At 44.4% G+C, this 27,551-nt stretch overlaps 1 protein-coding gene across 2 annotated transcripts in view; it reads left to right on the top strand.

The window, feature by feature from the left end:
• CLASP1 (cytoplasmic linker associated protein 1) overlaps positions 1-27,551 on the top strand; it is a 183,983-nt gene that overhangs the window by 10,165 nt on the left and 146,267 nt on the right. For both annotated transcript variants that reach the window (XM_075757030.1, XM_075757029.1), the window contains exon 2: positions 4,379-4,854. In XM_075757030.1, the coding sequence (XP_075613145.1) occupies positions 4,660-4,854 (195 nt within the window). In that variant the 5' untranslated portion in view covers positions 4,379-4,659. The remainder of the gene's footprint in view (positions 1-4,378; positions 4,855-27,551) is intronic.

Here is a 27,551-nt window from a genome sequence, read left to right as displayed (position 1 = left end):
GTCATCTACCTGGACTCGAGCAAGGCATCTGGCACTGTCCCGCATGACATCCTTGTCTCTAAATTGGAGAGACATGGATTCGATGGATGGACCACGTGGTGGATAAGGAATTGGCTGGATGGTCGCACTCAAAGAGTTGAGGTCAACGGCTCAATGTCTAAGTGGAGAACAGTGACGAGTGGTGTTCCTCAGGGGTCGGTACTGGGACCGGCACTGTTCAACATCCATGTCAGCGACATGGACAGTGGGATCGAGTGCACCCTCAGCGAGTTTGCCGACGACACCAAGCTGGGTGGTGTGGTCGACACGCTGGGGGGAAGGGATGCCATCCAGAGGGACCTTGACAGGCTGGAGAGGTGGGCCCATGTGAACCGCATGAAGTTCAACAAGGCCAAGTGCAAGGTCCTGCATGTGGGTCGGCGCAATCCCAAGCACAACTATAGGCTGGGCGAGGAATGGATTGAAAGCAGCCCCAAGGAGAAGGACTTGGGGCTATTGATTGATGAGAAGCTCAACATGAGCCGGCAGTGTGCGCCTGCAGCCCAGAAAGCCACCCGTGTCCTGGGCTGCATCAAAAGAGGCGTGACCAGCAGGTCGAGGGAGGTGATCCTGCCCCTCTGCTCGGCTCTTGTGAGACCCCACCTGGAGTACTGCGTCCAGCTCTGGGGGCCCCAGCACAGGAGAGACATGGAGCTGTTGGAGCGAGTCCAGAGGAGGGCCACGAAGTTGATCAGAGGGCTGGAGCACCTCTGCTATGAGGACAGGCTGAGAGAGTTGGGGTTGTTCAGCCTGGAGAAAAGGCGGCTCCGGGGAGATCTAATTGCGGCCTTTCAGTACCTGAAGGGGGCCTGCAGTAAAGATGGTGAGGGACTGTTTATGAGGGAGTGTAGTGACAGGACAAGGGGTAACGGGCTCAAGCTGAAGGAGGGTCGATTTAGATTCGATGTTAGGAAGACATTCTTTACTGTTAGAGTGGTGAGGCACTGGAACAGGTTGCCCAGAGAGGTTGTGGATGCCCCATCCCTGGAAGTGTTTAAGACCAGGTTGGATGAGGCTTTGGGCAATGTGGTCTAGTGGAGGGTGTCCCTGCCCTCAGCAGGGGGGTTGGAACTAGATGATCTTTGAGGTTCCTTCCAACCCAATCCATTCTATGAATCCATGGCATTTAAATTCTGCAGGAACAGAAGTGGACTACTGGGACTGAGACTGTTGGCTTTGTGTTTTCCAAAGCTGCTTGTGTGGGGAGCATCTGCTCAGTTGAGTTCACACTTGATGGGATATAGCAACCATATGCTTCATTGCCTGGGAGGTTCATTTTTTGTGACCTTGGGTCTTGGTTTTCTCAGGTGGTATTTTTTTCACTTCCTCCTGTGAAGGAAGACAGGGAATCAATAGACTTCCTAATGTGTGGAAACACAACTTAAACACCTGTTGACTGGTAGATGCAAGCCAGCTTGAGCCTTTCCTCTTGGCTTACTATTAATGTTTTCCCCAGGATTCAAGGTATTTCTGGCTCTTCTCCCCTGTATGCATTTGGTGTGGTGTCACAGTGTGTAGTGGATGTCGTTTAGATGACAGTCCTCAAGATTACAACACAAATCTGTTCTATAGCGCACCATAATTTTTATCCTATGCCTTCTTTCCCATGTTTAAAAAATTAGGAACTCAGATAAAATTGTTTGTTAGTTTGCTTAAAGGATTGTTTCTGTGCTTGTAGGCAGAGACTTAGAAACTCTTAAATGAAAATCACATAGAAGAAAGACTTGAAACTTTGAATGTTCCGTTCTCATGGCAGTATGGCCAGCTAGTGATGTCTTGGATGTGTTGGGACTTGTCTATGTGTGAATTTAATAAAAAAATGGCTATTCTGTGGTAACTAACAGTCATTCACACCCTTCTGTAATCTGAATATGCAAGTTTAAGCAAGTTCCCTAATTGCTTTTAAAGTGGAAATGTGGAACTTTCTTCACCATGTTCTATCCAGCTAAATAGAAGGCCCCCCCTTTTGAACATGTGTGCAGCTTCTGGAGTCCAGAAGTAAACCACACAGTGAACTTGAAAGGCTTCAGCTAGAACATGATAGCTGCTAAATGTCACTTATCTGCCCCTTCTCCAGTAGCTCTCTGCTAGCGAGGTATCCAGTGAAATGCTGCCTTACTGCGTGAAAACCCTTCTGTTAGATCCTTAGAGGCTCCTGTGTAATACTGTCTCACATAACTGGAGTGCCTGCAGCAAGGAGCAATACCAGCCCATGCTAGAGGGCAGGGCAGGGGCCAATATTCAAAGGTACAGACAGGGAGACTCAGAGGAAAACTTCTGTGCTTTTCCAATTGCTTGAAGCATCCCTGGTTTTTTGCCTGTGCTGCTGTGGGCAGTTGGAGCCATGTTGTGAACCATTTTGGTTGAGGATGGGAAAGCTCAGAACACTGCTTTCAAAGTTGGTGCTAAACAAAGTGAGAAACCGTAGCTTCAGCGCTAAGGAAAGGCATGGCTTTCCTCTAGTTTGGAACCAATGTCTCTCTTAGAAAAAAGGCATTTATTAATTGGGGGGTGTTGACGGTTTTAGAGTTTGAAGTCAAATCACTGTTGAAGTGATTTGAAGCAAAATGGTGAGAGTTTGGTATGTCCTTTAGACAGTTCAGGTTGGGGTAGTGGTCACGAGCAGTACGCTGTCATGGCACTGACTTAAAGCCGTAGGCACTATGCGTGCGGTTGCAGCGAATGCTTCCCTGCTGCTCTGGAGGGTAAGGTTTTGCTGGCAAGGAGGGAGTTTAGTCTACAGGCACACACAATCCCTTCTGGCTGATGGTAGGATTTGCGATTTGGATGTACAGAACCAGTTTTGATTGCTGTCAGCCAGCGGGATTTGAACTGGCTGCCTGGAACGCAGGGACCTGCTCTCTGGCAATGCCTCCTGCCTGATGAATAAGCAGTGCAGCCAGTGCAGGCAGCTGGGACATGGCTGGCAGTGCTTGTAAGGATGGGGAGGCTCAAGACCACAAGCCTCTGTGCTGCCTCTAGATGCTGTGTTTGGTGTTGGTAAGATGTAGCAGTTTGTAAGTCTGGCCAAGGAGGATGGAGGTGAGATAATGAACTGAAATAGTCTGCTGTGCAAGGTGTGCTTTTGTTCCCAGGCTGGGGTTCTTGTGTGCATCTTATCTGCTGTCAGATCTACTTTGTTTTATTAAGACTTTTGTGAAGGCCTTATTTGCTCAAACAGAAGGTATTTAGATTTGCTGCCCCAGTGCTTCCAATTGGTGAACTTGTGCCTCCAGCTTCCTTCCAGTTGTTTATCAAACCAGGTGTCTGCTCCACAGCCTCTTTCCTTGCTCTGAGCTTGACCTGCTTTCTTCATGCTAGTTGAAAAAGTAGGGCAGATTTCTAGCTTTAGATATTATTAGACAGGAAACAAAAAGAGACTCAGGTTTTTTATCCCCCCCTCCTAAAAGAGCTAACCTGTGATGAGGGAGTGCTTTAGGAAGCAGTATGGTGATGCTGGGAGCCTTGGTCTGTGGGAGGGTGGAGTACAGGCCCGAGGTCTGTTCCTGGCTGCCTGGAGGGATTTGTTTGGCTGCAAATGGAGAGACAAAAAAGCTGCAGCTGGGTCCTTAATGAAGTCCTTAAGAGAGTTTCTAGGGTTGAGGAACATACCTGGACATACAGCTGCCTTTTTTTTTTTTCTACACATAAGCCAAAAGCTTACTTCACACATGATGCTGTGCCTCTGAGTGGCAGCAAAGTTTGGCCTGGCCTTTCTTGTGTGTGGCCTTGGTTCTCAGGACACCACAGGCACAGTTGGTTGAGCTGTGTGTTTACACTATCACACTAGGCCTGTGCTGTTTCCTGGGCATGTGTACTTAGGATATAACAGGGTTCAGCCTGGAAACAGCTTGAGCATCTAGTTTTTGAAAACTGCTCACCAGTGTTAGTGCTGTATCTTGCTGGCCAGCTGATGGCATTGATTCCTGACAGCCAACAGTCAAAACAGGATCCAGACATCTTCCTGCTTTCGCTTCTTAAAGCAGATGCATTTTCCTGATGACTTGCTTAAGGATTTTGTCTCTACCCTTGTGTGAATGGATGGTGATGGTGGTAGTTGCAATATTATTGATTACTAATCAGCTCTTACTTAGTGACAGACAGTAAATCTGGGGCTTAAAACTTCTAGGGAACTGATGGGTAACTGCTATTGTAAAGAATAACCAAAGCTTTTTGTCCTGACCTACCTTGTCTGATTCCTTAAAATAGAACAATGCTGCTCATATCCAGCTTATCACAGCTTCGCAGCTGTATGAATAACCTATTTTGTGACATGCTTTCGATCTTTTTTTGCTCCAGTCTTAATTTAACCTATAATACTGTTCTTAATTTCTTTCAGAATGGACTGCTGAATTGGGAATTATTGCAGACTCAACAGTACAGCACAGCTCGTTGCTTCGTCTATTACTAGTTATTTAAATTGGACTTATAATATCCTGCCAGCTGCTGTTCACACACACATGGTGCATTGTTGCCATTCTCAGAATTGCATCTTTGAAACCCAGATCCTCAGTAACCTTCATCGAACAAAGAGGCGACCTCCTGCGTACGTTTATAGAGGGATTTTTTCGGACCGACTGCCCCCTAGTTTTCTTGCTGGTGCTGTATTTCTAAGACACCATGGAACCCAGTATGGAGTACTGCTTAGCGCAGGTGCTGCAGAAGGATGTTGGAAAGAGACTTCAGGTTGGCCAGGAATTGATAGATTACTTCTCAGATAAACAGAAGTCAGCTGATCTTGAACATGATCAGACTATGCTGGATAAAATGGTTGATGGACTGGCCACTTCTTGGGTAAATTCCAGCAATTATAAGGTAAGAGTTATCAGATGGAATGTGATTACAGTCAGAAGTTTCAATGTCTTGATCTAAGTGAAAGTTGTATAGTAGATGTTCTATTATACTGTTCTGTAAGCTGATAATTATGCTAGATCAACCATTCTTGACGTGTTTCTTGGTAGTTGATAGCTTATACAATATTGAGGACTCAGGGCAGTAAGAATTCAGTAAATGGAGTTTTAATAAATAGATTTACATTTGGTGTTCATGCTTTGTGATAGCCTGGTTTCTTTGTGTATCTTGTTAGTTGGTGGTATGCTTTGATCATCCCAGTAGTTAGCAATGTTGATGATTTCCTGCCATATTAAAAAAAGTTTATAAAACTGCAAAAAGCATATATAAACAGCAGTGTTTTTCACTGTCATTAAATCTTCCTAGCCTTTTTTTTCCCCCTATTTTCTGTGGGCAGCTTAAGTACAATTGATCTACTACACTTAGCTCAGGAAGGGTAGAGTGTGTGTGCACTTGTTCTGTTGAGTTTGACAGTGTTGCAGTGAATTGATAGGACATGGAACTCCACTGCCTTGTTATCCCTGCCCTGTTGTTTTATCTCCCTACAGGTCTTAGTGAGGAAGTCCTGCCACTCCCATGTACTGCGGGGATGGGGAGGGGTTCTCAGCTGTGGCTTTGGAAACCTCTGTCCTGGTCCCTTCACTCTGACAAATCTAGTAGGGTACTTAAGCTGTTGTATGGGATGTTATAGGAGACTTTGTTTCATTCTGATAAGTCCAGAAAAATCTGAGAGTTAAAGTTCCTACAGAGCTGAGCCCTGAAGATAATTAACTGAAAGTTGTACTGGAGTTCTTTCCCATAGAAGTGAAGGAGGGACTAGCTGTGTAAGTTGCAAGTGCTCTGGAGCTCAACATCTTCAGATTAATTTAAACTGTTTTTAACAGAAACTTTGAGAAGTGGTTGTGAGATTGCAATGTATTGGTCAATGTGTTCTGCAAAGCTGCATTTTTCTCTTCATTTTTGTCAACAAGCAGCTGTGGTAGAAGCTGTTTGGCATGTAGGAACAAAAAAAAAGCAAGCAACCAACAAACCACCAAAGACAATACAGTCTCAATCCATTCTGGCAGAGCACATGAAGAAATCTTAGTTTGCTGTCACGAACAAATGGTGTGCATATAATTTTCTGAGAGCATTGCATGTTCTTATTCCCCTTTTCTTGCTAACTGACTCTCTCTTACAGACTTGCATGCTTCTCAGTGGAAAGGTAATCCAAGCACAGTAAACTTGAAATTGTTATGAAATGCTCTGTTTGCAGGGATTTTATGAAGTGATGTGGTTAACTTCTGTCTCTCCTCCACCCCCCTTCCCAGTCTTTTGTCTGTTGAACTAAACAGTGTTCACTGTGGCATTCATTCTCCAGTAACAAACTGGTGGCACTTTTGTACTGCAGTGACTCTGTTCCAGCACTCATGCTGCTGAGCTGGCTGTTCATTAATGTGCATGTTCTGTAGATAGCATTTGATGTGTTTAAGTTGTAAGCATAACAGAGACACATCTCAGATGTCTGGAGAGTGTTTTCTCAGTGAATGAGTATAATACAAGATGTGAAACCTTTGAGTGGGGCAAGCTGGCTGCCTGAAGGTTAGTGATGTAGTGAGGTCTGCTTCAATATCCAGCCAAGGCTTCATGCATTATCGCATGCCAATCTCTTCCTTTTGGTTTAGGGTCTGCGTTTTGTCACCTTTCTTCTTGACTGCTTGTGGGGTGGGGGTTCGGAAGCTCAGCTCTGTCTGGTGTGAGGGAGAGCAGGGTAGCTGGTGTCATCTGATCCAGTTCATGGATTGGTGTAACAACCCTGAGAGTGAAAGGCCAAGCATCACTGCCCTAGAATTGCCATCTGGAGAGCTAAACTCCAGTTGTTTGGTCACGGTTGAAAAAGCCATTATATTTGCAGTCTGTTTCTCTGCTCACCTCACTCCCTTCATTTGAAGAAGTATGAGCTTAAAACAAAGATGGAGATCATCTACATGATCTGAAATTTCCTAATGTTTTGGTGATAAAGCATGTGCTCAGAATTAGGCTGGGTTTGGATAACAGACCCATTATCTTTGGAGAGCATCCAGTTGATTCATGGCTCCTGCCTGTCTAGGACTCTAACTAAACACTTGTACTTATATATTATCACTGAGGAAATATCCGCGAACAAAAGGGAAGTGACGTCTCTCATGCAATCCAGTTCAGTTCGGATTAAAAGGGAGCGTCAGTTGATGGTGAAATGACTGCCTTTACTACAGGGAGGGCTCAAGCTGTCTCCCTCATTGGCATACAAGTTTGAGCTATGTAAGTTGTGACCATGTGGTGGGTTGACCCTGGTTGGACGCCAGGTGCCCACCAAAGCTGCTCTATCACTCCCGTCAACTGGGTGGAGCAGAGAATATAACAAAAGGCTCATGGGGGTTGTGGTCAGTTCATCACACGTTGTCTCTGCCGCTCCTTCCTCCTCGGGGGAGGATTCCTCACACTCTTCCCCTGCTCCAGTGTGGAGTCCCTCCCCTGGGGGACAGTCCTCCACAAACTTCTCCCAACGTGAGTCCTTCCTACAGACTGCAGTTCTTCATGAGCTGCTCCAGTGTGGGACCCTTCCACAAGGTGCAGTCCTTCAGGAACAGAGTGCTCCAGCGTGGGTCCCCCATGGGGTCACAAGTCCTGCCAGCAAACCTGCTCCAGCGTGGGCTCCTCTCTCCATGGGGCCACAGGTCCTGCCAGGAGCTTGCTCCAGCATGGGCTTCCCACGGGGTCACAGTCTCCTTCAGGTGCTTCCACCTGCTCCAGCGTGGGGTCATCCAGTCCTCCACAGGCTGCAGATGGAATCTCTACACCCCATCATCCTTCCTCCCACGGGCTGCAGGGGGACAGCCTGCTTCACCACGGTCTTCTCGGGGGCTACAGGGGAATCTGTGCTCTGGTGCCTGGGGCACCTCCTCCCTGTCTTTCTCTAACCTGGGTGTCTGCAGAGTTGTTCCTCTCACAACTCTTGCCCGCTGAATTGGTGTTGGGTGGGTGGGTTTTTTTCCCCCTTTTTGCATACATTACTCCAGAGGTGCTATCACTGTTGCTGATGGGCTCGGTCTTGGGCACTGGTGGGTCTGTCTTGGAGCCGGCTGGTATAGGGAAGCTCTAGTGACTTCTTACAAAAGCCACCCCTGTAGTTCCCCCTGCTACCAGAACCTTGCTGTGCAAACCCAATACACCGTAACTGACATTTTTAGGCTTTGGTGGCTTTTGTATATTGTTTCTATTTTAACCTGACACCGTTTTGTGAATTCCTTGACCTCAGCACTGCGATTGGAGACAATACAATCTTCTCTTCCAAGTGATGCAGCAAAAAAGCAATGACAGAGGAAGAAGAGATGCTTCTCTTTCCTTGGTGCTGTCCAACTCTGTAAAAGCATGTGTGAACAGAGACCTAACATACTTCCAACAGCACTCTGAAACTCTTGTAACAAATGGCCTTGTGACCTGGTCACTAATCTCTGCTTCATAACAGGCAGCTGCCTTGGGTGCGGAAAGCACTGAATAGTTCAGGATACTTTTCAAGTCAAGGAAGCATGAGGGTTGTTCTATGAAGCAAGGCACTGAGGTCCAGTGCAAGGCCATTTGTGTATCTGTGCTTGCCAGGAGCATGCTTGAACTGCCCAACAGGCATTGCCTGCCCTTTGTTTTCTGAGCAGTACTTCTAGTTAGATGGAAGACAGAAGCATGCTGCAGGGTGAAAAGATGATTTCTCTTTGAGAGCTCTTCTTCCTCTCTGGAGCTCAGTTACTTAGAGCAGCCAGCCTATGTTTGCGTGGGCACTGGGAGTTGTGGGGCACATTAGTGAGACCGGGCTCGGGAAGATATTGTAGGATGCTACAGACTGAAGAGGAATCCTGCCTCTGCTCTGTTTCTTTGTGTGCTTTGTTTGCTTGGCCTGTGCTGTTTCAGGATGGTGGTTCTGCTGGACTCCATTTCTTCCCCTGTTAAGTGAATAAAAAGAGTTATTTTGCAGAACTTTGAATCCCTGAACAATAACTAGGGCCTGCACTGAGCAGTCTGCCTTGAGATGTGTAGCAGAACAATGCAGCAGTGTCATGGGCTTCAGCATGTTCTCTCAGCTTCACAATTCTATGGGAAGGGGAGAGAGCTGAAATCATCAGTAATTCCTTGGTGAACAATCTCACTTTGAGCTGTTTGTGGCAGTTTTTAGTAATGCTGCTAAGTAGGCAGGATCTGCTGACTTATCTGTGGCCCATGTGCCTTTCTCAGTATCCAGACTATGATGTGCCATTGATGTGTCACTTTGAGATGTAGCATAAAGGAATATGCTCAGGATATTAAAGTAGTTTTCTACCAGCCTGATATCCCTAGAGGTGAACTGGGGGTGTTTGGCAATGACCTTCGCTTGCCTGCTTCCCCACAACAGGAGAGTATTGTACTGGATGAGGTCTCTTGCACCTTTCTCTTCACTGTGATGTGTGGTCTGTGCTGGAGTTGTTTACACTGGAAGTGCTTTTGGTATTGCTGGCTTGTTTTTGACTAGCAACACCCAAGAGTGAACTCAGCTAGAGATTTGGTGGTGACAGAGCCTTCAAGCAGGTCCATCAAATTGAAGAGAAGTTCTACTCAATGTTTCCTCATGTTGGTGTTAGAGGCCAGTTTGAAATGAAACTGGACGAGGGTTTGCAGTAAGGAACTGGATGAAACATTTTGGTTTTTTCCTACACTTTGTCAAGTAGTGATTTTTTTGATGCTGCACTACTCTCACTGCACAGGCTGTGCTTTCCAAGGAGAGCATCTCGCCCTTGCATGGGATGATCCCTTTGCCCCACTGCAGCTTGATCTGTGTGAGGCTCTGTGCCCAGCAGCTCGCAGGGCTGGGCTTTGCCTGCGGAAGGGGGGTTAGGAACTCACGTGGTTAACAGACCCTGGTGGCTGACACCCACTTGCGAAGGCCTCCTGGCTGAACCGGCAACACTGTGCTGGTAGACCCAGTCTGTCAGGGTGCGAGCAGTGGAGGGCTGTGTTCTGAGCTTCGTTTGTGTTCATGTGTGCAGGACTTCAGCTTTCACTTGTTTAGCTCCTAGTTGATATTGTTACTTAGCGACATCACACTCTTTTAAAAAAAAAAATTATGGTGAGATCTTACAGAGAAATTTTTTTATATGGCAAAATATTGCAGGGAGTTTTATTTCCCCTGACAAAACTACTAATTCTGTTAGAGAAAGCAGCCTTCCATTCTGATCTGTGTCTGAATATCAAGCATTACAACAGTATGCTTCACTGAGCTGAAGAGAAATAAAACTTACATAAATTAGCTAGCTTTCTTAAACTGTGTATTGAATAATTTTTTTTGGCTTCTCTAATTGAGGGGTAGAACAGATGGTGCAGGCTTAGTTTAAAGTGGCATCCATTAGAGTTACTTAAGCTGATGAATGGTTGTTCACTATAAGCAAACATTTGTTCTCTATACCATGTTTATTTTGGTTGAAATTCGGTGGAAGAAATCCTGATTTAAGAAATAATTATCACCTATGGTTATGGGTTGATATGATAATTTGGTAAGTGTGTTTTGTTGAGTATTTAATGCACAGGGGAAAAAAAGACTTCACCATCTGGGGAGGAAAAAGACTTGTAAAGGGTTTCTAAGCAGCTGCTGTTAGCTGGTGAGTTTTGGGATGCTGAGGGGTACATGAGGATCAGTAATATATACATTCATTTAGCAGTTTCATCCCTGAAAACCTCTTTACTATGAAGCTGTAATTGCTAATAAAAATGAATTAAATTAGTTTTGATACCCAAAACAAGAGAAATGGACTATGGAGGAAGAGTGATCTTGAGATCTGGACTTGGAAAGTAAAGCCTATTCCTTGTGTATGCCCAGATTGCAAAAGGTATCTTGGAAAAAACTTCTGACTACAGCTCTTCTCTCCACACAAGAGGAATCTTAGGAAGTGCTGGAGACTCATCGGGCTTGAACTGCATTTGCAGAGTGTGTCCAGTCCTTAATTTTTAGGCTCCTGTGCTGGCATGCTTCTAATAGGTGGGTTTTCCTGCCTTAAACTTACAAAAGAGCAGAGTTTTGGCTCCAGGATATCCAATTTCCGGTAGGCATTGATGTTCATTCCCAGTCCAGCTGATCAGTTGTTTTTTCTGTGGCTCTAGTAGCTGGGCCTGCCTTTCCAACACTTAGTGCTCTGTACGATAATTTGATCAGTTTATGGTGCAGCTCTTATCTATTTGGTATCAGCAGTATGGGGAGTGCCATAGAGGATGCAGTTCAGAATAGATCTGTAGCAGCTGGGCTAGATGAAATTTAAACTAGCTTCAGTCCTTCTTATTCAGGATAGGAAAAAATGAACTGCTGTAGCAAGTCAGCATTTTAAAGTTTTCCTGTGGCTTTTTCTTAACACTTAAAAGGTAATAATGACTAGTTGTAGCTGGAAGGGTTCTCCTTTTCCAGCTGGGGTGGGAAGAACTGTAGTGGAGTAGTAATACTTTCTGGTTGTTTTGTGTACAATGTCGATGTGCTACTGGTTGCATAAAACAAACACAGAGTTTGTGAGCCTGAGTTTACCAGACAACATTATCTTTCAGTTGTTTACCAAGGTATTATGAAATCAAATATAGTGAGAACCTACAGGATCCCGAGGGATTGTGAAGAGCGGAGACCCAATGTTGAAATAAATAGGACAGAAGTTTGTTTCCATAGTGGCACACACAAGGTCTGTCTCACTTGGTATCCCATGTCTTGGTGGCTGGTAGTGGATGCTGAGAGATGAGTAGAAAAATGGGATAGAAAGTAAGGTCTCCATTGCACATCCTTCTGGCTTGTAGAGATTTGAGCCCCTGATTTTGCTTTCTGACCAAATTTTTATTACATTTCTATAGGATTTTTAGTGCTGGGGCTGACTCAGGGCAAGAATGTTGTTTATGGGTTTGTTTTTTTTTCAAAGCCATTTTCTCTTGGGTGCTTGGTAGTGTGGCCGCCTCAGCATTGGCAAGGCCAAACAGGCTCTTGTCTGGGACTGGGAGTCTGGTCAACACACAACAGACTGAATCATTGTGGTTACTAAATTGAGAGGATAAAGCTATTCCTTTAATGCTGGTGTAATGTTTCAGTTGCAGCACTTCAGTGGTTGTCGCTAGGGTTTATTCAGAGGTCTGACACAGTTTGCTAGTGCTTGGGAAACCTTGGTGTATTACTTGACTGCAGGCTGAACGTCACAGCTGATGCATTGGTGGAAAAGGCAGATTATTGGGGATTTACTTCCCTGGGGATAAGGGTGTACTAATGCTATTGAACAGTGCCTCGTTGGGCCCTTCCGTGGCATGTGTTGTACAGTTCTAGTTGCCCATCTGCAGGGAAGGAATTCAAGCTGGAACAGGTGCAGGGAAGGGCTAGTGTGGTGTTCAGGGGATTGGAGAGCCTGCCTAACCAGATGAGACTAAAAGGTTGGCTTGTTTAGTTTACAGTATGAAGGCTGAGAGGGAATACAACTGCTGTCTATAAATACATCAGAGGGGTGAACATCAGGGAGGGGAAAGAACTATTAGAGCTAAAGGGCAAGGTTAGCACAAGAACGAACGGGTATAAACTGGCTGTGAGTAAATTTAGGCTGGATGTGAGATGAAAGTTGCCTACAGCAAGAACATTGAGGGACCGGCAAACTCTTGGAGAGGAATAGATAAGGACAAGACATCTATTTGGTGTTAGGATAGATCTTGTGATGATTTTGAATAGTTTATATAGAATAACAGGATTATGCACAATGATAGGGAAAGTTCATTTCAGTCCTTTGTATGGTAGAATAGGTATAATACTGTGCCTGAAAGCATACTGGTTTTGGTCCTCAGAAATCCTGAAGTGACTTGCAGAGGCTGTTCCTGCTCTGTCTGAGGATCATGTGCCTGCTACCTCTGGATTAGAATTAGCAGTTGTTCATATGCATGCGTGGTCCAGCTCCCCTTGTGTTTAGTAGGTAGCAGGGTGAGTAGGGAGAATCCTTATTTTCCGTGACATGGTGACTCCTGCCTGAGGATTGTTGCCAGAACAGAATGTTAGTTGACAGTGGTGGGTTTACAGGCATCTTGATCTTTCTTTTTTTTTTTTTTTTGCTGGTTTGTAAATGGCTCAGTGGAGTTCTGTCCACTTGATGCCGAAAGAAATATTCGTCAGCCCCCAGGGCTGTGGGCCTCCCCCCCCATTATCTTCTCAGCTAATGTTATGTACACTCTTCCATGTCGTCTTTGTGGGATATTCCTTGAAGTCATCTTGAAAGCCATTCTTATCTCACCCTTTGAACTTCAGCATGAAAAATCACCTACTGACAATTTTGCTGGCAGTGAGGTCTAGTTGCCTCTGACTTTGTCTAGTTTTAATTAAGTAGTTTTGTAAGCAGAGTTTTATGAAGCCTCATTTCCTTTGGCTTTCTCTATGTAGATTTGCTGGTGTCTGATGCTGTGGTTTTCCTCATGCTGAAGTCTGTCTTTTAATGGAAGTTCTTTTGCTTGGTTACTATATTTGTAAGAGCATAATATCTTCATGATCTCTATTTTCTCTACCATGTTAGGTTGAAGTTTTCTAAAATTGGTTAAATAATTCAGAAGTTATGGGGAGAGGGAAGAATATATGAATGATAGATGAACAATTTAACAATCTCTTCCTTAAAAACAAGACTGAAAAAACCTGATATATAGTAATAAAAATATGGGTTTGTTTTTAACCTTCCAGTGTGTTCTTAGCATTAAGTGTACCTTTGTTAGTTTTTGGAAAACCAGCCCACTACACTGGGCAGTCTGGTGCAGGGATACTTTTTCTTTCAGATATGTGATTCTGGCTCTGGCAGCCCTCTTTTTGCAGCAGTTGCATTTTGAGACTGAAAGATAAGATTTCCTGTATGGTAGTAGGATCAACTCATGGGATCACAGGGTGATTCAGGTTGCAAGGGCCCTTGGGCTCATATAGTTCCATCCACCACATCATTTTTTACAGTCAAAAGCCTTAAAAATTCTTTCTTATTTGTTTTCTAACAAAATTTGTTAGCACGTAAGTGTTAAGTATCCCAGTGCCACAAGTGCCTATGTGAATCAGCTCCCATATAAATGCTTTTGAAATGCCAGTGATGACAGCATAGCAGTTTGACTTTGTCTTAAAGATATGTGAGCTGACTCTAAGATGAGCCCCCCAAGGTACCAGTGACAATCTAGTTGAGGCTCAGCACAGTCGGATTTGTCCTGCTGCTTGTTTCGCTCAGAGCTCCAGGTTTCTTATGGCCAGACTGTGCTATGTGTGAGTTTGTATAAAGTTGTCTCATGTATTTGTATCCCATGTGCTGTCTGCTTTGTGGCTGTGTCATTAAATGCAGGAGGGAAGGTGTGGAATACAGTGGAGATGTAGTCTCTGATTTTCTCCAAGTGAACGTTACTTCCCATGAATTGTTCATTACTTTCGTCCCAGATCAGATTTTTTTTTGACTAGATAAAACCTGCTATGTTCCTCATTTGGTATTGCTTTTGTGCCAAATATGAAACTTTAAAACAAAGCAACGTTTGAGTATTCAAGAATCAGAGCAGAGTCCCAGTTATCAGAGCGTGGAAAGCAAGATAATGTTTTTTTATAGCATGGCTGGGAGTTTAGCCAGAGGAAAGAATGTGTAGGATTGGGTCCTGAATTAAGTGTGAGAAAGCATTACTAGGCATGAAAATTTTCTTTTTCATCTCCAAAAGTAGCTTTTTTGAGAGAAGTTTGTGGAAACAATGAGAAACTAGGTAACAGAGCCCCATCCTGCCATACCCTTCTTGTGGCTGGCTCTGCTCATACAGGCAGGATGTACACGTGAGCGCGAAGGGTGGCAGGATCTCTTCTGGGCTGTGGAAGCATTGCAGGGTTGACTGTGGTGTTACCACCTTGCCAGAGTTAACAGTGTTCGTGCCGGTCAGCTGGTGGTTGAGAATCTGATAATAGCAAATGGAAAACCTAAAGTTGCTTCTACTCAGTGTATTCTGAAATTATAATGTTTGAGTAATGTCTGCATTTACTGTGAATTGTATGTTTGAAATCGGCTCTTTCTGCTGTCTTAGTTCTTTGTCTGTTAGAACTATGTTCCATTAAAAGACAGTATTTTTGCCTTTATTGTCGTGATTCCATTTGACTAATATCAAGTGACATAGTCATGTTGGGTCTAATTGGAAATCTTACCGCAAATGGAGACATCACTGCTTATGCAGTGATATGAAACAAATGTCTGCTATTAACAGTTTCGGAGGACTTCATGTCTCACTATTGGGAGCTCAAATAAAGGGGATGCCACTTGTTCAGTGCTGTTTAAAGCTGAATATTACAGGCTTTACTGATTTACACCCATCACCAAAGCTTCCTGATGGAGCCAGACCTGTTAAGAACCCAGTTTCTGTAATAGCTTTATAAATATGGACAACTTGAGATTTCACATTGGAATAAAGAAACAATGTACCTGAGTTTTGGAGGGAATCCCATTTGCTCATAGCTGATGGAGTCAGCCCTGTTACACCAACTTACACCAATACTCCTCAATAAACAATCTATCTGTGCATGTTCTTGTCTGTTTAGAGTGCTGTGGACAGAATGATCCTCAAGGCAGATGCTGAGGTACACTCCTCACTTTTTAAATTAAGCCCCTGGAGAAGGTAGTTGTGTACCTTGTTTAACTCTGAGGCTTTCAGAGGAGCACTGCAGTGTCATACCCTGAGGAGTGAGGGGTGCCACTGATGTGCTGCTGCTATGTGCATGGCTAAACTGCTTGACCTCCAAAAGGAATTCCTCTCACAATCATTGGATGTTGTATGGTAAGCTGAAACTGCACTCAGGTTTTAGGAGGTACCTGCTTTTACAGATTGGAGTATTTGTTTTTCTTTTGTCTGTCTGGCTAAAGCTTTTCTTCCAGGCCTGCATAGGTGGCTTTCCTGGTAGTCTACTATCTGCCTCTTCTACCTTCTGTCCCTTTAGGTCTTTGGAAAGTTGTTACCTGTATGATGTTGCTGGACTGTGAATAAGTTATGTGAATAAATCTGCTTGTGAAAGACTCCTCCAGCTCCAGTCCCTGTCAAGTTCTGAGCTTTCTTGTTGCCTTTAAAGACTTCTGCTTCTTTCTTCTTGTTGCTCAAATCCCGTTCTCTCCATGCAGTTTCATCCATTTCCTTCTGGAATTTCCTGTTCTAGTAAGCTAGCTCACAATTAATGAGAAACTTTTCCCAAGCAGGAGGACGTGTGTGGAGAAAAGTGCAGTGGTTCTTGTTTGAAATCTTGAACCTAGAGGTGGTATGATGGGAACTGGCACTGCAGATGAATAGGAAGGCAGGAGCTGACATCTCAGGCCAAATGACAGTGCTTTGAAGGTGGAGAGATGGAAAGGATCATCCTAGCTAATGTACCAGGGTAAGACAATTCTCTCTACAGCAGTAGTGATATAAATGGGACAGAGCTGGAATATTTGGGAAAGCTGGAAGGGAAAAGATATGTAATAACAGAAAGGTGAGCTTCTGAGAACCGTGTGAGAACTTCTAGCTGTTTAGGACAAATGGGAAAGGCTGGATTTTAAGTCTGCTGCATGAAATACTGCAAGGTTAGAGACTTAACTTGAAAAGTATCCTTCAAGTTCCTAGGCCCTAGGCAGAGAGAGGTTTTAACTGAGTATTTGGTACTAATATAGTCTCTTCTCAGCTGTTTACCCATCACTGAGGTATCTGGGGCTGATGGTAGTTGATGGCTATCTTACAGGCATCTTTCAAAGAGTTTTCTGGTGGCTGTTTACAGGAGGAAGTAGTGCATGGGAATTGTAGCAGAGGTGTGCTGTAGCTGGACAAACACTTAAAAACAAGAGTTGGTTACTTTTCTAGGTGGTAGCTCTGTTATAAAACTAAGTTGTGTGAAAGGTGGTGTGAGGGTGGCTTGCTGCCTTTCATCTGTGGAAAGCAGGTTTTTCATGATGTATTAGTGAAGTAGTCTAGGTCATGTGGATCTCATGGCTTCCCCAGTCCTTTCAATGAACATAAAGAAGGAAAATGAGATCAAAGTTGATTTAGAGAGCAGAGTGAATTGTTGGAGTATATACTGATACGCTGTGGGTACTCCAGGCTTCTGTGTGTTGTGTGTTTTTAACAATTTCCAAATTTATCACAAATGGTTTTCAGGAGTGCATTTTATGATGATCCCTAGATCTTTGGTCCAATGTCAGTGTAATTCCAGGACTAGGCATGAAGGGGTGGCTGGGCTGGTCCTGCTGTTTTTATGCTCCCAAAGGGGCTCATTTGGTGCAGCTGCAGCCCTTGGACACTGCTGGGCAAAGGCTGTGCTTTGGATGTGTGAGACACTGAGAAAGCGTGGGGAGCTGTGTAAGTGACCGTGTCTTAAAGAAGTAGTTGTGCATATGGGGTAACACTGGCAGTTCAAAAGGCCTGGATAAAGCCCTTTGGGGAGTCTGAGCAGATGTGCATGAGCCAGGCGCTTGGAGAAGGGAGCTGCTCGTTTGAGGAAGGATGAGGGTGGGATAGACTCTGCTTTCCCTGTGGAGAGATGTCCAGTGGTGACTGTCATGTGGCAATCAACCAAGAGGAACAGAGCAGGAGGATGGGTTCTGGTGTACCTTCTTTAATTGGGGTGAGGTAAGCACAGGCAAGGAGAAGAGGCTGAGGGGCAGGGCTTTGAGATGGTGTTCATCAGGGTGGGAGGTGAGTCAGGAAAAACTTCTGGGAGGTCAAGGAGGTGACTTGAGCCTGCTTATCTATCTTCTGTTTACTTTCACGGCTATCAGCATTGTAGGTGACTGGCATCTTCAAGCTGGAAGGATGGAAATGTGTGTTATTGGGGATTGCTTTCCGAGGATCAGAAAGGCACTTGTGGCAAGTGAGAGCAACAGTTCTGATAAGCGAATGTATGCCAGAAAAATAGTTCTGCAGCCAAACTTAGCCGAGCAGCAACTAAAACAAAAATGCTCTAAAATCTGCCTTTTTTTAATCAGGAAAGGTGTGGTAGGGTTGGGACAATGGGAAATCTGGTACTTAATTAGCAGCCAGATCCTGCTGCCATTAAAGTCAGACAAACTCAAATTGACACAATGTGCTGCTTAAAGCATGCCCATGTGCATGCTCTCTGGAGATGGGATGTAATTTTGAATGAACACCACAGCTAATGTGGGAAAGATCGGTCTTTTTTTTTTTTTAGTTTCAAGTCTTGAAATACTTGTAATAACATCTATGCCTGCATTACTTTTGTGCAAGTTAATAAGGATTAATTTCCATTTGAATTATGTTTCTTATGGAAATTTTTTTCTAGGAGACATTCCTTTGAGGCTAACCTTTAATAATAGGTAATTGGGGGGTAGTTAATCTTGTTTACTTTTTTGTTACAGAAGTCAGAGTATGTGATTAAAATTGATGATTTTCTTACTCTCCCTATTTGAAGCTCTTGAATCTGTATTTCCTTGTGCTAGTTTTGGTGGTTTTAAAGTAAAAACACATTGGTAGTCTTTTATAGACAATTAAACATGAATTTGTATCAGAAATTTTGGCTTCCTATGGCATTGTGTGAATATAGCATCTTTAAAGATGCTGTTTTGTATAAAGCTTTTTACAAAATAGAAGATGGGGAAAAAAAACCCCAAAACTTGGGCTATTACTGTTTTTTGTACTGCCATAGGAATTAATACGAGAGCAACCCAAGCCCCCTCTGGTTGTTTGCAGTCTCACTGCAGTGCCCTGGTTTCCCACCTGTGATCTCTGGGCTGTGTGGAACTTGTATTATTGTTTAGGGAGCTATAAAACATAACTTGAAGGAAGTAAGGCTTTTGCCTGTGGGTTTACATTTGCTCTCTAGAGATCCACATCCTTACTAGAAAGTATGTAAATGCCTGTGCATTTCAGAAGCTTAAACTATTACATGTGAATCTCGGGGTGGGAGGGTCCTTTTTTGGCAGATGAGGAAAATTCTTATGTCTTTGCATTTTACTGTGGTGTATGCAGTGCTTGTGTCTGTTACAAAAAATAAATAGTTGGTCAGAATTCTTAGTTCTGATCATCTGTGTTTATTCAATTTGATGATCTTAAATCAGATTAAGCCCTAATGCTGTTCCAGGAGAAACACACTATTCACAGAAAATAATTGGTTTCAGTGCAGGAGGAACTGGTTGGATTTCATGAATTTATTACATAGGATGTCAGATTAACTGACCTAATGAGCCCTTTCTGCCTCTAAAAATCTGTTATTGGTGCAAATAACATAGGATAAAGAGATCATGGTCTCTGCTGGCTGTATTCTTTAATGTAGCTTGCTGATAGGATAATGTTCTTTTCAATCAGTTTTTTCTTTTGTCCTTTCCATTTCCTCTGCCCTTCCCAGATCAATGGTTTGAGAAGGATGTTCCCTCTGCTTCCAGACCATACTTATTTTGATATCCTGTATTCTGCTCTTGGTTATTTGGGAGGAAACTTAGAATCTCCTTTGACTTGAATAGAATTATTACAGGTATAAATGTCTCCTAGGAGAGCAGCTGACTAACCCACACTGCGGACTGGCTTGTGATTTGGAATTAAGGCTTCGATCACGAAGGGATGTCCTTGTGCAGAATGTTACTTGCTTGGATCAGTGCTGGGTGATGTGTCAGGGTGGCTCTGTCATGCTCTGATCATATTTAAAAGGGTTACTGTTCTGTAGCAAAGAGAAGAGCTAAGAATGAGGTATTTGAAAGAGCCCACTAGCAAATACGTGGTTATCCCAGGACTTGCAGTAGGGTCCAGATTCTTGCAGGAACTTGAGGTACTTCCTGTTCCTTTGAATTGAGGGTTGAGACTTGGCAGGGATTGAACCTAAGTAAGGCTCAGAAGGGGTCCTTTGCCATGAGATCATCTTCTCTTTCTAGCTGACAGGTTCAGCGTTTGTGGGTGACATGCTTAAGTTGCGTATGGATATTGTTTTCATCTTTGTGCCTGTCTGTTTTGAATCTCTGCTGTTTAGTGCTCATTTTGGGAACAGTTGCATACCTGAGATGGATCTTATTTTTTCTTCCTTTTATCTAGCATCAAAAGATTAAAAGGAAACTTGAAAAGAAGCATACGCTCTTCATTTGACTTGCACAGCTAATTTTCCTTAATGCAGTGAGCTCCAACTTTCTGGTGAAAGCAACTTTGCACACATGCAACAGGAGTCTGCAAGGGCAGAGTTGGGGAGAGATAAGTGTTCTGTTCCAGGGGAGCTGCAATCTCCTATTTTTTTTATGCTCTTTTGTTAGTAATGAGCAATAAGTGATCTGTCTGCACTATGGACAGTTGAGCCTCATGTGTTAGTCTTCATGTACTTTTCTAGACCTGGTAGATTTTGGACTGTGGTGATGGCCTGTGCCTTGTGTAGTGCCTTCTTTCAGTAGGGACTGTATCTGTCTAGAAAGTTTGGGTTGGAGCATTTAATGGACTCCTTCAATGCTGATCATGCTGTTTGCTCGATGTCTAAAGCCTTCACTAGAATTATTCTGTGTATAAAACTTCCTGGAAGTCCTGTTGGTTAGGAGCAACTCCCTGCTTCTCCCTGATCTTGCAAGATCTGATTTAGAAATATTTAATGCATGTTTTTCCCAACATATACTGTAAATAGTTGGTTTGGACATTTGCTGTTCTTCTGATTGGCATAGTTAATGATACACATATCCTGAAAGTCTTTGATGCTAGATCAAAAGAAAGAAAATTATTTTCAAAGGATGAGATTAATATAAATTTTTAAATTCTATAGTGCTTTTCATCCAAAAGGATCTGGAATTACTTTTCAGACCAACAAAATGGCTAAACCCATCATTGAAGCAAGCTGCTTTCACCTGCTTGAACAATAAACTTGGCACAAATATGTTGCTGTCTGTCAAGGGAATTGGATTGCTTTAAATATTGATGCTATGTTCTTTAGTCACCAGGTATTAAGGCAGAGGTGATACTTAGTTCCTAGTTCACAAAGTAGCAAGGGAAATCCTACAGGTAAAATCTGGTAGTGGGCTAGTGAATTGTAGTGCTCTTTGGCCTCTGTACTAGTCACTGGGGTACCAGTGAAGTGTGTGGAGCAGATCTGGAAGCTCAGCTCACAGGACATCAGAGCTTCCAAAAGAGCAGTGGGAGAATGGCTTTCCTCCCTGACGGCTTTTACCTTGTGTGCTGTACTCCCTGCTGAGCCTCACTGAGCTGTCTCCCTGTTTCAGTTATGTTGGTCCTGATGGCCATGTGTTCCTGTGATGGGCAGGTGCCACAAGCCCTTGGGAGACACGTTCCTGCCTGATGTCCTTCCCCCCTTACAAGTAGGAGCTTGTTCTCATTTTTGCTGGTAGCTGGAACAGTCCTTTGCTCTTAGATACAATGTTCTCCAAGGCTTTTTAGTAGAAGGTCTCTAATTTAAAAAAAAAAAACAACAACAAAACAAAACCCCCCCAAAACAAAACTAAAACACAAAATGCAAGGATAGACAGGAGGTAAGACTCTGCCACTCTCCTGCTTCCTTTGACTTGATAAGTTTTCTTCCCCACTCGATCTTTCTGGAGCTGCAGAATTCAGGCCTTGTGGGACTCAGACAGAAAGTTGTGCAGATTACTTGCAGTGTACCCTGCCTCCCTTCTACCCTTTGAATGGAAGAGAAAGTACCCTGAAGATAGAAGAGTGTTTGCCAAAACAGAAGAGAGGTTCCTTCTTACTGTCTCCTGCTTCATGCAGAGAAGCTCTTCCTTCCTTCTGCCCTGTTTGCTTCACCAGCAGTTGTATTAGGTAGCTTGGTTCCTGGGGCACATTGCTGTTGCTCTGCTGGCAGTCTCTGCCCACCACAGCTCTGGCAGCCTGAAGCTTTCACGTACCATGCTGGTTTGGAGCTTCCTTGGCCTGCTCTGATGTGACTGAGGACAAGAGCCTGGTGTTGCAGCATTGTCACCTGAGTTTGGAGGGAGAGGTACAGAACCAGTACTGGGAAAACACTTGTACCAGACAGTGGGAGGGAGCCCTCATCTGTCTGCATGACTAAAGTAGGCTGACAAGGTGACTCAGTAGTGGAGAGGAAATCTCTGGTTATTTTTCACACTCTTCATTTTCTGCCTTATGTTTCTATGAAGCTGTAAGTCACTCCCAAAAGAATGGAGGCTGCTCCACAAATTCCTGTTGAGAAGGGTTCTTCACTGTGGAAGAGAGGCTGGGTGGGTTGCTTGCCAGCCCTAGACATAAGAACATGATTAAACTACTGCATGTGGGGGTTTGTGTGTCTGCAGATTACAATTACAAGTTAGAGACCATCTGTCTGGGTTGCTGAACTGTGAGCAACTGAGTGGGAACTGGGTTTCTGCTGGTGTAAAGGTTTGCTGGGAAAGCAGGTGCCCTTGCAGGGATTAGCTCGAGGGGAAGAGGTGTTTTCTCTCTTGTTTGTATGTGCAGGTGCTCTAGCTAATGCTGCATGCAGATGCTTCTCGTTCCAGGTTAATGATGCCTTGTTCCCTCAGGCCTCAAGGAGGGTGTTTAAAGAAGAAGTGTATTGGCAGGATTCACTTGCTGGGTCTGGTCTGTTCTCCCAGTTCGGAAAACCACTGCAGCGAATTCACTGAGGAGCCACAGGAAGGGCTTCGCTGCTGCTGAGCTGGCAGCCTTAGCAGCAGTTAATTGCAATTATGCCTCCAGTATTTTGGGCTCTTGGGAAATGACTAGAGGGCAGAGCCTTGCCATTTCCCCATCCCCCCTTTCCAAACATATTGCATAGTCTAGGTTTGAAAGAAGAAAATTTCTATTGCAGATCTGGTAGCTAGGTAGTACTGCTCCCAGGCTGACCTTTGAAGGAGCTGTGTGGACTTTCATTTAATGGAAGAGGAGAGTGATAATGAAGAGTGGTTAATACTGAAGATCCTGCCATTGACTCTTAGCTCGCAGCAAACCCTTCTTCCTCCTTTGGTTGCTGAGGCTGTAAAACAGGGATGGTAATGACAAAATCCAGGTTTGCAAACCACAGATCTGAACCACAACCAGGCTTTTTTAATGTGTAGGTAGTCAGAATAGCAGTCCAGCGTATTTGCAGGGTGGCTCATGAGATGAAGTTTTAGGTACCTTGCAGACACCAGAGGACTTCTTCCTATTGTTTCTGTCCTGCTTGCAGTGTTCACAGGCAAAAAGGAGATGCAGCCCCTGCCTGTAGGAGATTGTGCTCTGTGTTAAGAGGAAGCAAGAAGAGACACAGTTCTAGCAGCAGTGTGGACTGGCCTGCTTGGAAATTTCTTGCTCATTTTGTTCGTCTGTGTTCAGGGGAAAGCTCTGGAGAAAATCTTTTGGAGTGTTCAGAGACTGCATATGATGTTTTAGGAAAGCTTAACCACAAGCTAGACTGGTTTTTTTTTCCCCTGTGGTTTTAAGATGAATAGGCATTGCAATAATTTGATGAGTACTACATGTTAATGTGTATGACTAGCCTGTAGTAACTAATGTGTTTGGTGGTCTCTGTCTTTATTGTATTCAGGCTATCCATAGAAGAACAAAATCTCCTGAGATAAGCTCGTAAAATAAAGTTCCTCTTTCCAGGTAGCTTGGGCTGTTTAATATCCTCGCTTGTGTGAGAAGCAGTGAGGCTGTTTGCAAGGCCTGCGAGCACAGGTTGTGAACCTCTCTAAGCTGAGATACAAAGCTTTTGCTTCATGCAGGAACTGGGCTGTGACACTCAGGTTCAGCTGGCAGCTCTGCCACTGACTGACAGTATACAATGTCCAAATGTGTAATGTCTTCCCCTCCTTATCAGTCTCTTCTCTGTTCTTTTGGGAAAATACTGTGCTTATTAAATTGAGGATACTGGCTGTGTAAGTCCATTGTAGTGATTTGAAACTGGGCGCTGATGTCAAGACCTCTGTAGTTGAGGGAGATGTCTAAATTAAGATCAGCTTGTTTCTTGCCCCCTCCAGAGCCAGCAGCTAAGGATGATATGTGAATGCTTCCTAGCATAGACCTCGCCTTGGGGTTTCATTCAGTGGTGGATCTTAACTACATAGAGGGAAGACATTTTTCATATCATAATGTTTGGAAAATTGTGCAAATTCCTTTTTTGACACACTTTCATACAATTTAATTTAAACTTGTCCCTAATGAGCTAAACCACTACAACTCTAGAGTGAATTTTGTATTGATTTGAGTGGCCTGGGGATTTTTTTACAAGGTTTAGGTCACTTAGTGTTGCATAAATGGGTTCAATTCGATTGAGAAAGGGCTGTTCTATGTGTTATTCTGGCTTTAGTAGCAGGTCTTGCTGTGGCAAAGCCACACAACTGAGTCACACTGAGATGGAAACCAGGACAAAGCATGCTGAGTACGCTAACCTTGATTCCCTTTTGTGTGGTGTCCTGCATGTGTGGTCTGTAAAGTTAGATGTATGGGTGATTGGAAAGCTGTTCTGAATAGCCAAAAGTTTATTAAGACCTATTGTTTGCTGTTGAATAATGAATGTGACAAGTATAAAGAGTTTTATTGGATCTTGGAGCAGCTCAGCGTGATAGAATCCAAATGCTTCCTTGCATCTTGCTTGCAGCAGGGAAGAAGCCCTTTCATGTTCCCTGTGAAGGAGCACTTCCCTAGTCTTTCTTCCAGGAAATCTCATGATGTGCATACTTCATACTTCTCAAACCTGGGCTTAAAATAAGGTTTTTTTGAAGAAAATTGTGTTTAAGTTGGGGTCATTGGTGTAGAGTTAGTTAAGGATCCTGCAGGGAAAGAAAGGATGGATATGGTTGTCTGGATTTCAGACATGGGTGAGGGAGTCTGAGGTTCACCTTAGCCTTTAGATACTTCGTGGTTGTACGTTAATCTTGACTTAAGCGTTGGAAAGTTTTGTTAACCAGGGTGTCAACCTTACCCTGGGGAGTAACTTCTATTTCCCAGTGTAATTTCTGTCTGCAGTGGATTGCTAATAAGAGTCTATTGTCAGTTTGCTTTCTATTGTTCACAAAGGATGTTTACCAACGGGTAACATAACTTTTGCTGATACTGTATTTCTAATGGCAAGGAGGAAACTTTGAGGCTTTGTAGGTATTGTAATGGACTTCAGGAAATAGTCAAATCCAGATTCTTCTTCACAGAAGACAACCAAATGTACTCGGATCTCTTCTGTCAGAGGTTTATCCAACCTGTGCTTAAAATACGCCCTTTGAAGATTTCACAGCCTCCTGATTTAGTCTGTTCCAGTGCCCCTCTGCTCTTCATGCTTAATTTCCTTTCTAGCTAATCTAAGAGGATTTCTCTTTATCCTTCTCCTGGAGGATATGGGAAAAGTTGTTCACAGCCCTTGTTCAAGTCCATGCTAGCAAAATCTCTTCAATGTAGTTTCCACTACAACTCTTGACCTGTCTGCCAAATGAGGCCAGTAGTTTGTGCTTTGTTCTGCAGTGTATTGGCAGAGCTTTGTCTGTGCTAAGGCAGCCTCTAATTGCTGGATCTGACATGATTTTGGGATAAGGGCACACTTCTCTTTTCATCCCAGAAAGGTGATAAGTAATTGAAGGGTAGAGAAGAACTACCTCACTGGCTTATAGATAGATCTGCTGAAAGGCGGAGGCCTTGCTTACGCCTGCCTCTCTGTGAGGGATCATGTGCCCTTGGAGGTGAAACATCTTCGTTATTTAATGAAGATATCTCCTGAAAGAATCTTTAGCCATTTTACGTTAGCTGCTCTGGTTTCTAGCTCCAGTTCTGTAGCAGTGTCATTAACAAAGAGGAGGTGGGGGGAGATGTGGGATGAAGCTTTAAAGGCATTGTCGTGGGCAGAGATACTCTTTGTAATCTCTAGAAAGATACACCATGTGGCAGGGAAAAGAGCATACTGGCAGATGGGGTGAGTGCAGCTACAGTCATACCAAGGAGACAGTGTTGGGAAGACTTCACGCTGTGGCAGACAAGTGGGTCACAATGTTGATTTGTCACCCTGGGTAGGAACTTCTGCTGCGATCAAGAATGCGATGGTATGAATTACAGGCATTTCTGTGAAGGGGATCAGTAGAAGATGGGAGGTGTGGTCTGTGTGCACAGAGAATTTTGCCCTTGGAGACAGAGGGTGCAAGTCAGCCTCCTTCTGGGTGACCTTCTTGCATGTACAGCCTGGAAAACAACAGTGAAGATAATCATAGAATCGTTTGGGTTGGAAGGGACCTCAAAGACCATCTAGTTCCAACCCCCCTGCTGCAGGCAGGGACACCCTCCACTAGACCGCATTGCCCAAAGCCTCATCCAACCTGGTCTTAAACACTTCCAGGGATGGGGCATCCACAACCTCTCTGGGCAACCTGTTCCAGTGCCTCACCACTCTAACAGTAAAGAATGTCTTCCTAACATCGAATCTAAATCGACCCTCCTTCAGCTTGAGCCCGTTACCCCTTGTCCTGTCACTACACTCCCTCATAAACAGTCCCTCACCATCTTTCCTGTAGGCTCCCTTCAGGTACTGGAAAGCCGCAATTAGATCTCCCCGGAGCCACCTTTTCCCCAGGCTGAACAATCCCAACTCTCTCAGCCTGTCCTCACAGGAGAGGTGCTCCAGCCCTCTGATCAACTTCGTGGCCCTCCTCTGGACTCGCTCCAACAGCTCCATGTCTCTCCTGTGCTGGGGCCCCCAGAGCTGGACGCAGTACTCCAGGTGGGGTCTCACAAGAGCCGAGTAGAGGGGCAGGATCACCTCCCTCGACCTGCTGGTCACGCCTCTTTTGATGCAGCCCAGGACACGGGTGGCTTTCTGGGCTGCAGGCGCACACTGCCGGCTCATGTTGAGCTTCTCATCAATCAATAGCCCCAAGTCCTTCTCCTTGGGGCTGCTTTCAATCCATTCCTCGCCCAGCCTATAGTTGTGCTTGGGATTGCGCCGACCCACATGCAGGACCTTGCACTTGGCCTTGTTGAACTTCATGCGGTTCGCACGGGCCCACCTCTCCAGCCTGTCAAGGTCCCTCTGGATGGCATCCCTTCCCCCCAGCGTGTCGACCACACCACCCAGCTTGGTGTCGTCGGCAAACTCGCTGAGGGTGCACTCGATCCCACTGTCCATGTCGCTGACATGGATGTTGAACAGTGCCGGTCCCAGTACCGACCCCTGAGGAACACCACTCGTCACTGTTCTCCACTTAGACATTGAGCCGTTGACCTCAACTCTTTGAGTGCGACCATCCAGCCAATTCCTTATCCACCACGTGGTCCATCCATTGAATCCATGTCTCTCCAATTTAGAGACAAGGATGTCATGCAGGACAGTGTCATATGCCTTGTATGACTTGCCTCAAATGGTCTTTGAGTCTTGTTTTCTTGGGTGCAGCAGAAGTCTCCTGGACAAGTCAGCTGGGCTGTAGTTTTCCTTGGTCATTGTGCTTATAAAGTATCTTACGGTCATCGGAGATACATGGCAGAAGTGACTAGTGGTGTTAATGGTACTTTGGCTTTGGTTTGTGACTGTCTATTTAGTGGTCATAGTCTTCCCTATCCGTTCCTTGGTGGAGCTACCTTTTTGGTATTCGTGATTAGCTTTGCAGCCTCAGGAAGAGCACACCTTGCACGTGCACTGAGACTGAACTGCAACATGCTGCTATACAGAGAGAGGCCAAATGAATAGAATGAGACCTTGAAAGGAGCAAATGATGGCTTTTAGGCCTGCCTCAAAAGAAGTTCCTGAACTGGAATTATGTGAGCAGAAA

The sequence above is a fragment of the Balearica regulorum genome, chromosome 6, assembly GCF_011004875.1.
Source record: "Balearica regulorum gibbericeps isolate bBalReg1 chromosome 6, bBalReg1.pri, whole genome shotgun sequence".
Taxonomy (NCBI): domain Eukaryota; kingdom Metazoa; phylum Chordata; class Aves; order Gruiformes; family Gruidae; genus Balearica; species Balearica regulorum.
Note: the sequence above shows the minus strand (reverse complement) of the source record. Positions and strands in the feature narration are given on the sequence as shown.